The sequence below is a fragment of the Rhodamnia argentea genome, chromosome 3 (genome assembly GCF_020921035.1).
Source record: "Rhodamnia argentea isolate NSW1041297 chromosome 3, ASM2092103v1, whole genome shotgun sequence".
NCBI classification, from domain to species: domain Eukaryota; kingdom Viridiplantae; phylum Streptophyta; class Magnoliopsida; order Myrtales; family Myrtaceae; genus Rhodamnia; species Rhodamnia argentea.
Genome location: NC_063152.1, coordinates 18434756 through 18445600, shown reverse-complemented (window position 1 = coordinate 18445600; position 10845 = coordinate 18434756). Strand labels below are relative to the sequence as shown.

General features: G+C 39.2%; 2 protein-coding genes and 1 pseudogene across 2 annotated transcripts; all 3 read left to right on the top strand.

The window, feature by feature from the left end:
* Nucleotides 1-118: 118 nt before the first annotated feature.
* LOC115727116 lies at nucleotides 119-1591 on the top strand (annotated as a pseudogene).
* Nucleotides 1592-6450: 4859 nt separating this feature from the next.
* LOC115727125 lies at nucleotides 6451-7556 on the top strand. The gene is made up of 2 exons (XM_030657285.2): nucleotides 6451-6768; nucleotides 6867-7556. Exons 1-2 carry the CDS (start codon nucleotides 6514-6516, stop codon nucleotides 7413-7415), a joined length of 804 nt encoding a protein of 267 aa, XP_030513145.2. The 5' UTR covers nucleotides 6451-6513; the 3' UTR covers nucleotides 7416-7556.
* A 72-nt stretch (nucleotides 7557-7628) lies between these two features.
* Nucleotides 7629-9119, top strand: LOC125314259 (putative nuclease HARBI1). Its single transcript, XM_048276160.1, has 3 exons — nucleotides 7629-8205; nucleotides 8289-8520; nucleotides 8608-9119. The coding sequence occupies exons 1-3, from the start codon at nucleotides 8176-8178 to the stop codon at nucleotides 9069-9071; spliced, it is 726 nt and encodes a 241-aa protein (XP_048132117.1). The 5' UTR covers nucleotides 7629-8175; the 3' UTR covers nucleotides 9072-9119.
* The last annotated feature ends 1726 nt before the right edge of the window (nucleotides 9120-10845 follow it).

The window sequence follows — 10845 nt, the reverse complement described above, 5'->3', positions numbered from 1 at the left end:
TATTATACGGGTTTTTTTTTTCCAAAATAGGTGTAGAAAAAATAATTTACCAATTTAGGTTAAAAAAATATTTACCGTTTTGGGTGTCGTACCGCACGACACCCGTTCGGAAGTCTATATGCCGCGCGAGGATTGCGCGGCATTTACAGTATCGCACCACTCCCCACCGCACCCCCCCCCCCTCCCTCCCTTCCTTGCTCCCCTTCCTCCCCTTCCTTTAATCAGGCGCTGCAGCACCTTCGACTTTAATAGCAAAGTCGAAAACTCTCCCCCCCCTCAGAACTCCCTCAGAACAGAACGCTCTCCCTCTTCCTCTCGCAGAATTCTCCCTCAGAACGCTTTCCCTCCCTCGGAAGCCTCAAGCGCCCTCTCAATCGGACGCCCTTTCTCAACTCCCTCACAGAATCCTCCCTGTGGACTAAGCTAAAGAGAATAAACACATCCCTCTCGTTTTCGGCAACAAGTTACCAAAATAATAAAACTTGGTCAAGATATATCGTCGCTGATCGGTTCTTACGCGTGAAGTTGCCGGCGCTAATATAGATTCCTTTGACATCCGTGTTCTGCCCGGCGACAACATAGATTCCTTTGGCGGCTAAGTTAATACATAACTCTATAAGCAGAGTGACGGGCCTGCTAATTTCACGCGAATATTTCTTGTTTTACTCTAAAATGATCTGAATCTTTGTCTGCTTCTGCTCTCGCACTTGTACAAATACTTGGGCTCATTATCGACCCACAACAAGCACTAATCTCCTTGCACTTGGGAAACTAAGCAAAGATCATCCCGTGAAGATTTTGATTTCGGAGATGGCGAAGAGTGTCCTCTTGATTTGCCTCTTCTGTGTTTTGTTAAACAAAGATCACCTTTGGAGCTGCAGATCATAGTCCTCTGCAAGATTTCTGCGTCGCTCAAGCTGGCAGTGCAGGTAAAATCCTGCAACTCATCATGTTGCACAAAACTTGTTTAGAGGCCAGAGCAAAAGAGCAAAGATTTGTATAGTAGTACTGCTCTCGTCATGTTAATGAGTTGTATTCTCTTTCGAATTTTGCAGTGCTTGTGAATGGCCTGGCCTGCAAGGACCCCAAAACGGTTCAGGCAAATGACTTCACCTTCAGTGGACTCCATCTTCCAGGCAACACATCCAACGCGGTCGGCTCGAGGGTTACCCCGGTCTTTGCAGCTCATCTCCCGGGGCTCAACACCCTCGGCATCTCCTTGGCCCGCCTCGATTACGCACCATGGGGAATCAACCCGCCCCATACTCACCCACGTGCCACCGAAATTTTGGTTGTCTTGGAAGGGACCCTCGAAGTCGGGTTCATCACCTCCAACCCGGACAATCGCCTCATCTCCAAGGTCTTGCAAAAGGGTGATGTCTTCGTCTTCCCTCAGGGACTTGTCCATTTCCAGAGAAATACCGGTACTGTAAATGCTGTCGCCATTGCGGCTCTCGGTAGCTAAAACCCAGGTGTCATCACCGTTGCAAATGCAGTTTTTGGGTCAAATCCGGATATTGCCATGGACATCCTTGCCAAAGCATTCCAAGTTGATAAGAATATTGTCGGCCAAATTCAGTCTACGTTCTAGCGAAGATAATAAGGTAGAGCTAAGGTATTTAATCGTTTGCGCTTGTCGCGTGAATTAGTTTGTTTGTAAGCTTGTGTTGGGTCATGTATCTCTCGAAATTCAAATTTTCAATTGTATTAATTTGCCTTGTCTTGTCCTTGGGTTATTTATAGCAGTCTACTTTGCTAAATAAACGCACTCTTTAACATTCCAAAACTCACTTAGCTCTTATACCAAAATTTATCGTAACGCCTCGAAATTCACGTAATTTTCGTCGAGGGCTTTTATCCCAGGAATTCAATCTCCCATAATGTGGTCAAATCAATCAATTCGTAAACATTGTAAGGGAGTCGGTCTCTATACTAAATAAGCAGATCTCACACTTCGTAAGTCCATCAATTAAGCTAAGGATCAGATATGGTAAATATATACGATTGCTCACACATATTTTAGGGAAAATTCCAATTAAGTACCCGAAGTGCCTTCATTTTCTCAATTAAAGGCCTAAAGTGATCCTTGTTTGAAATACGGGCCTAATATGCCCTCATTTTTTCAAACAAGAGTTTGAAGTGGTCATGTCTATTTCAAATAAGAGCTTCATCTCACCAACCGTCCGGATAAATATTCTGGCCGGTCAAGACCATTTTCATTAGAATACAATTTTAACTCTATTTTAAGTTAAATTAACTTCAAAAAGTAAAAAATAAAAATAAAATACAAAAAAGAGGAAAACATGCGGGATGGCAGCCCTCCCGCCTATGGTTGCCACCCCATTGTCGGTGGGGCAGCGACGGTTGCCGTTAGGTTTGTCGGCGTCTCGACGGGGGCTCTCGACCTCGCCGATCAATGCCCCCTTGCCACAGCCGAGAGAGGGCTAGTAGACCCTCGCTGCTGATCGGTGGGGTCGCCCGATCTACCGAGGCGCCAGCAACCCCGACAGCAATTGCCGCTGCCCCCAAGCAATGGGGCGGCATCCACAGGTGAGAGGTAGCCCCTCCAACCTATGTTTATATTTTCTTAATTTTTTTTAGAAAACAGAAAGAAGAATAAACAAACAAAATAATTCAAAATAATTCAAAATAATTCAAAATAATAGTAAATGATAAAAATACCCCTAATCATATGGCCATTTCATACTCTCATTTGAAACAATATTCATTTCAAGCCTTTATTTGAAACAATAAAAGCACTTCAAGTTCTTATTTAGAATTTTTCTCAAATTTTATCAAATGATGTATACCTTATGCAGCGTGGACACTCCTATGAGTGCAAATTTCATGTGTTCGTTTGGACAACGACGACACCGCGGACTCACCTCGCATTGCCTCCCCTCGCTTAAGTGGCCTCGTTTAAAGATCTTACGGAGGAGGATGGCGAACATGGCGCGGAGCTCGTTGTGGGGGCAGTTGTGGAGGAGGTGGCCAAGCTTGAGGGAGAGGAAGTTGGGATCGGTTTGGTTGATGAGGTTAAAGAGGGACTTAGCCGGGGATAAGAGGTCGAATTATCACGAGCTGCACTGCGCTGTGCCTATTGGAATGAAAAGAAAAGTAGGGGGTGGGGGCTAAAAAGAAAAGTAGAGTGGACGATTAGGGTTTCAAAGCAGGAGGTTTCGATTTTTTTTTTTTTTTGAATAAAAAAAGGAAAAGTAGGGGGTAGGGGCCGAGGACCATCGAGCCGCGCCTGGGACCCGGGTGGATTAGGTTTTGAAGTGGGAGGACCCTGTTTTAGTTTTCTTTTCTCATTTTTATTTTATTCTTTTTTGAGGGAAAAAATATAAAAATGATAATTTTATTCTTTTATTCTAGGCTTTTTATTTATTTATTTATTTGTAGAATTATAAAAATTATAATTTACTGTGTAAAAAATATATATTTACTATACAACGTGTCCCAGTGTGTCAAAATTCTCTATTTTTTTTAAAAAATCACTCGTCGACATATCGTGTCGGTGCTACATAATGTATGCCATACAGCTAAAATTGCGAAGGACTACATAGGTTGGACGTGAGACTAGAATTCTAGAAGTGGCTTCCACATCGAGCACTTTGTGCTGCCCAAGTTCAAGAGGTCGCTCCCATGATGTTACACTTTGTCCTGTGGGGCACTTAGTTACCACCGTGCATTTACATCGTTCCTTGTATGATGCACGTGATGCCGTTCAGTCAATATCTAATTCAGTTTATGCTTATGCAAAACGGAATCGCTAAACAGACCCATGACACATAGTAAGGCGTATTTCCATAAAGCTTAAACGATTATATGAACCCTTTATAAATGTTTGGATTGGATTCCTGTTGAAAATCGAATTATTCCAAGTTGCAACATGATTAATATACGGATGATGTTTGAGTTAGACCTAAAATGAGCAAAACAAGAATATTCAGAGAACATGGAAGGATTGTTCAAACAGTTCTAAACCTTTTAATTTTGGCGCTTGAGCTCTACATCTTTTTAGGTTTTGCCAATTAAGTCTTTTCGATTAATTTTGACTGGAAATAATTGAAGTGGATGTCAACTGTCCTATGTAGCGCGGCATTGACGTGGACCAAATTTAATAATATTTTAATATTTTTTGAATTTTTTTATTGTTTATCTATTTTTTTTCTTTTTTTGCCCTTTTCGCTGTTTTCCGTTACTTTTTTTTCATTTCTTCTTCCCTTTGCCAAATCGGGCAAGGCTTGCCCTCGCCATGTGACATTCCGAATTTTTCCACACTAGAAATAATTAGAAAGTAAAATAAATTTTCTTGATCTTTCTTTAAGAAATTTTTAGAAGAGGTTAATCCAAGAAAATTATTTCAAATTTTCTCAAGAAAACTATTACTTAACTTATTTAAGAAGTTTTCCAGAAAAATTGTATTAGAAAATATAATATTAAGGAATAGTTCTTGAATTGATATTTATAAATCAAAATAAAATAGAGGAGTCAATGCTAAGTCAACTTTTTAAAGGATAAGAATAAAGTCAATTAAGTCAATGGTAATTCAATTTTCTAAAAATTAAGAATAATGTCATATTCGATAAGTCAAAGCGAAGTCAAGATAGAATAAGGGTCCGGATGGTAACCATTCTCATTCTCCGATTCCGATTCCGGGAACAAAAAAGGATGAGAATCGCGTTTGGTAACGCAAAAAAAATTGATTCTGGTTCCGGTCCCATAATCAATTTTAAAGCCAAAAAAAAAGAAGCAAAAAAAAGTTGGTTCTTCAGAAAGAACCACTTTTACAAAACGTTAAGGAAAATGGGATAAAACACAATATAACCCCTTTCTCTTCGTCACTCCTCTAACCTAAAACAACACTTCCCTCTTTCTTGTCCGTCGCAGCTCTCAACTCACTCCCGCATCCGCTGCTCCTCGGCTCGACTGTCGCCCCTTAGCTCAACCGCTGTTGTCCGCCTCTTCGTAGCACGATTTCGGTGAGTTCCGCACGACCCAATTTTCTCTTTGTCTCCTTGCCAAGCCCAATAAGGGCATCCCTCCCCGAGATCGGTGAGGGCGATGCTCGGCCAAGCTCGATTAGGCCCTAATCGGGCTCGGCCGAGCGTAGCCCTCGCCGATCCGGGCAAGGGTAGCCCTAATCGAGCTCGGCCGAGTGTTGCCCTCATTCCGTGTTGTTTTTATTTTTATTTGCGTGGTCGTATTTATCTTCATTCGTGCGCTTTCCTCGTGCTCGTCCACATCTATTCATTCTTTTTTTTCCTTGTTGGGAGTTTGATTCTGCAATTTTACTCGATCTCGCTAGCTTTGATGGTCTTGAGCTGGAATTTTGCGAAAGGTTTTCTTTTGGAGGTCAACTAGATGTTAAGATGAATAGTCCGGTTGATTTTTTTTTCAGGGCTACTGGGTGAGATTGGCTTTAAAAATAAACTGTTGGTTTGTTGCGTACACGGATGACGTAAGAAGTCTTCATCGTGAGGTTGTAGTGGCATGTTGATCGGAGCGATGAGATTGCGTCGGTTCCAAGATATTGCAATAAGGTCGGGAATCGTTGTTGGGATTTATTCTGGAGAGTAGGCAATGTGCTTATATTGCGAGCAATTAGTTGCTAAGTTTTGTGGTAAATGAAAAGAAAATAGACTAGATGAGGTCTACTTCTACATTTCTCAAGCGGAGTAGCTAAGTCAGACCAGAATCCTTATACATGGAGCTAATTAGAGACATGGGTGTACCCGAACCGATTGAATAAATTTTGGGATAAGTGTCTGGAAATTTTCGGAGAGCTTTCGTTTTGCTATTAACAGGGGCTTCTAGTGGCCTGACTCTCATGGACTTTTACCTCCACTAAACCTCCCATCATTCCCCCTCCGGAATTCCGGAATGGATTTTGCTCTATTTCGATTACACTTCTATTCTTGAGGACTGGAAGTTGACATTTATTTGACACATAAATTTATCAAATCTGTTATGAAATCTACATCTTGATGTTTAAATTCGTGTATAACTTTTTCATGACTTTTTGATTGTGGAAGAAGCAAGGAAGTACCTTGACTTCTTACTTGTTGAACCAAACAACCTATCGATATAGGGGAATACGGGTGGGGATATTTACCTTAGCGGGAGATATGAATCATGTTAGAGAGAGAGAAGAAACACTTGATGATGCTCATATTTTGTGTTCGTCTCTGTTTGCTGTGGGTTGTGCTCGTATCCCTTTTCGAGAATTTGTTACAAAAGTTAGTTTTGTTACGTGACATCTTTTTTGCAGCGAGTATAATGTGTTTTTTTCTTTAATTTGTAAATGCTGAATACATATGTGGGTGGATACAAACCCAAAGTCTGAATCTTTATACCTTTTTCTTAAAAGAATTGTTCTAGTATTTATGTTACAATGTTATGACTATGTTATGGTTACATGTGGTAGCCATGGCAGTAGTCATGGCATCCGAGAAAGATACATATAATGTAAAGTGGACCGACCATGTGACCAACATTTTTATAAGTTTGATGGTAGAAGAGGTAAAAAAGGGAAATCGTACCTCTTGTACTTTCAACATAGCAGGGTGGAAAACCATACTTGCTGAATTTAATAGTCGGGCAAGACGCCAATATAAGTCGTCACAAATGAAGAACAAGATGAACAAATTGAGAAGATTATTTGGCAGCTTTAAGAAGCTTCTGACACAATCTGGATTTGGCTGGGATAATGTGAATAAAACAGTTATTGTGGATGATCCAAGTATATGGGAACTTCACATCAAGGTATCATTTAACTTTTGTTTATATTGTTCTAGTACATATGTGTATTTTAAGAGGTTTGTTTGTGTTGCTGAAGTATATCATTATTGTGAAAATTGCGGGATAATGCCGATCGGGCAAAGTTCAAGAAGGATGGATTTCCTCGGTATTCCGCGCTATCCATTGTATTTGGTGATACGTATGCTACTGGCAAGCAAGCACTAGGAAATGCCAAAGATTTGGTGGAGTCAGAGGAAGGTGGCGATCGTGGTGGTCATGCGGACGATGATCCAAACGACTTTGGTGAACACCCCATCGATGAGGAAGTCTTTACAAGTGGACAGCACAACTTGTATAGAACTCCAAATACTAAGAGGAGAAGAAAGAGTAAAGCATGTGAAATTTCCAACACATGCAAAGCCTTACAAGAAATGATTAAATCCAGGGCAAGTCAACAAAGTGAATCTGCTGCCACCTCACAAGTCACATTACCACCCGTAGACCCCTTCTCCATATCTGCTGTGATTAATGTCCTACTTAGCATACTTGAGTTGGATGTGGATCTTTACCACAAAGCACTAGAACGAGCAATGGATAGTGCCACATGGAGGGAGGCTTTCATCCAAACTCCAACCGAATTGAGAAATGGACTTCTCCAACGTCTTCAGTAGATGTTAGAAAATGTATTAAGAATTGCATGTGATTTCTATGTTTGGTTTTAATTTACTTTATGACTTATGTTACGATGTTATTTGGTTTTTAAAGATATTCATGTTGAGACTCTTTTACTTGTATGGTGGTATGGGTATGATATTTTCCTTCCGTGATTGTTATATTTGATTTGCTTTCGCTTTCCGATTTATGTTATTGGTTGTTATTAGTTTTTTTTCCCTAGATATCTATATTAGTGTTCTTGTATTTGTGTGATGGCATAGGTACTATGGAAGGGGGACAAAATAGTGAGTCAAATGGCCAAGTAACACCAGGTGATCATTACTTGGATGAGACCGATATTGACATAATATTAGCATGGTTGGGTATTGTTGTAATGGACATGTCCATGCATACGAAAGAACCTATTAGAGACAATCAATTGTTAGGAGCAGATGGGTAAGGGAGATTCTTTGTGGACATTCCGATAAAGTATATGAAGCCTTTAGATTGGAGAGACATGTTTTTCTGAATCTATGTGATTTGATGAGGGCAAGAGGTTGGTTGAAAGATAGCCGTTATATTAAGATAGATGAACAAGTTGGGATTTTCTTATCTTTGATTGGTCATGGTAACTCTAATAGAGATTTATGTTAGAGATTCCAACATTCGGGACAAACAATCAGCACGTATTTCACTAATGTGCTGAAAGCATTTTTGAAACTGACAAAAGAGATTATCAAACCACCTTCATTTGATGATATTCCGGAGGAGATTCTTATGGATCGTAACCATAGACGCTACTTCAAGGTATGATTTTCATAACTTTGTTACACCATCAAATACATATAGTTGATAATCTTGCATAATAGTAGACTTTCATGAAATCGCAGGGCTGCATAGGTGCTATTGATGGCACTCACATTAATGCTTGTGTCCCTGTGTCGAAGCAAATCCCGTATAGAGGCGGGAAAGGGACTACCACCCAAAATGTGCTGTGTGTTTGTTCATTTGATATGAAATTTACTTTCGTGTATCTTGGGTGGGAAGGATCCGCGAACGATTGTCGAGTCCTCTCGGCAGCACTAGAGACTCCTCGGCTACAATTTCCTCATCCACCACCAGGTATTTGCTTTGTCCATAACGAGTAATGTTCTCTACATTTATATTGTAACTGCATATCATAACAAATGTTCATATACCTTATTATAGATAAATACTACGGGCTAGATTCTGGTTATGCTGCACTTCCGGGATTTTTAACTCCATTTAAAGGTGAACGGTATCATATCAACGATTATAGGGGTAGAGGGAGACGACCCGTAACAGCAAGAGAATTGTTTAACCATAGGCACTCTTCACTAAGGAATGTCATTGAGAGGTCATTTGGGGCATTGAAAAATCATTTTTCCATTTTGAGACATAAGTCTCCATTTACAATTCGTAAGCAAGCACGTATTGTCATTGCATGTTGTGCTCTTCATAATTACATTCGTGACCAAGACAAGATGGACAAAAACTTTTCCCGATATGGTGATCCGGACTACCCATGTGGACCTATACAAGAAGAGGTTGCAGATGATATTTTTCATGAGGAGGCCTCCGAGATAAACATGCTAAGGAAAAGTATTGCAAATCAAATGGCAAGAGACAACGATATGGATGAAATTCCATGACTTTGTGTTTCTTATTTTTGTAATCTTATTTTTGTAGAACTTTGCAAGATTTATGTTTATTGTAGCAAGCAAAACATTTATTATGAAGCTTGAATTGTCTTTGTTTTCATTTCTCTATCTCCATCAATGATTTGCTTATACTTTTTCCTCTGCTTTCTTCTTTTCTGTTTTCTTAAATGTTTTTTAACGTCTACTCTTTTAAGCACCTAGGAAATATTGAATGCATGTGCACCAAGGATTTAATTCCAGTCAAATTCACTTGATAGTAACTTGACAAATGGAGAAGCGGGGTGACACTGTCATTATGTAATGGCTTGTGTGTGCCATAGCCATGAATTGTTTCTTACTGTGCAAAATTCCTCGTCAAGCACGCATATTTACCACACTTCCAACTTTAAACATGTGAGTGCTATTACTAATCTACCCAGCAACAACCACAATAAACCGAGTCTTACTCATCTAAGCAAAGTCGGCTATATGAATCCTTGTGTTCAATCCTGTATTAGATCCTCTCTAAACGCTTTTAGTTCCACATCCTTCTTGGTCTTCCCTCGCCCTTTATAACAGTGTTTTCATATCTTGCTCACCTCTTGTCACCGGGGTTTTCAAATGTCCTTCAACATGATCACACCATCTCAAAGGAGCTTCCATCATCTTATTGTCGATTGGGGAAACACTTCCTGGGTATTCAAACAGTTTTGTGTGAAGTTGGTATTTGGGTTGTTTTCTTTTCTTTGGTTTTTGACTTGATAAGGTATTCAAACATTTACTTCAACCAATCTCTAAAGACATGTCGAAATCACTAATTATGGTTTCATCAAGTTATAGAGTAGAGTGCCTAAATGTGGAAGGAGATAAAAAGTCGACGAAAGTCAATTTAGGATACTTCCATGGAGTTTGTCTTTGTCCAACTTTTTTTTTAATTACTTTTTCCACTGCTCTAAGTTGAAATACATAGGATACGGAAAATAGTTAATTTACCGTGTAGTGGAAAATTTAGTTACGTAGTTCATAATAGTTATAAAATCAAAAAATTGATTATACATGGCATTGACAATATGTGCGTCACGTAGCTAATACCGTAGTTAGACGACGCCAAAAGCCGAATAAGCTAAACAAAGAACCCGCATTTAATGATTTTGCTTCAAGTTTTTGATATGTTTGACTTTTGTTTGGGTTTAAACGCCTCCTCCATATTACTCAGTGCAAGAATGGATCCACCTTCCATTATACTTGTCAAATTCTTCATTCGTATGCACATTTGAAACGGCCGAGCAAATGACTTGGCTTACATAATGTTGATTTCATTAGTTTTAGTGAAAAATTAAATCTAAGTGAAAAAATTAAATTATTCTTTTCAATCGACTTCAAACGTCGTCTATTCAAATTTGTATTTCATTTATGACATGCTAAAAAAAATAATGTATATTAATTTTTTTTTCATTTGACTTAAATGAACAAAATTAGGAAGAGAAACAGTTTTTTGAAACAGAAATTTTGTGCGGTTATCAAACGAGTTTCTATTCCAGGAATAAAAATTTTGAGCGGTTATCAAATGCATTCCGATTCTCTAAAACTCATTTAGGAACAGAATCAGAAAAAATCATTTTAATCGAAATCGGTTTTCAGAATTAGAATGGTTACCATGCGCGGCCTAAATGCCATTTTCAAGCATTTATTGATAGGATAAGATCAATGTCACTTTCAAGTAATTAATGCTAGGATAAAATCAATGTCACTTTCAAGTATTAAAGCAAAAGAAAGGGTTCATTAT

What these genes read in the sequence shown, in the direction of transcription:
- LOC125314259 (XM_048276160.1), top strand. Translation starts at nt 8,176, where the DNA reads ATGGATCGTAACCATAGACGCTACTTCAAG. An exon ending in ACCATAGACGCTACTTCAAG is followed by an intron (nt 8,206 to 8,288) that starts GTATGATTTTCA and finishes ATGAAATCGCAG; the next exon opens with GGCTGCATAGGTGCTATTGA. An exon ending in ATTTCCTCATCCACCACCAG is followed by an intron (nt 8,521 to 8,607) that starts GTATTTGCTTTG and finishes ACCTTATTATAG; the next exon opens with ATAAATACTACGGGCTAGAT.
- LOC115727125 (XM_030657285.2), top strand. Translation starts at nt 6,514, where the DNA reads ATGGTAGAAGAGGTAAAAAAGGGAAATCGTACCTCTTGTACTTTCAAC. An exon ending in TATGGGAACTTCACATCAAG is followed by an intron (nt 6,769 to 6,866) that starts GTATCATTTAAC and finishes TGAAAATTGCGG; the next exon opens with GATAATGCCGATCGGGCAAA.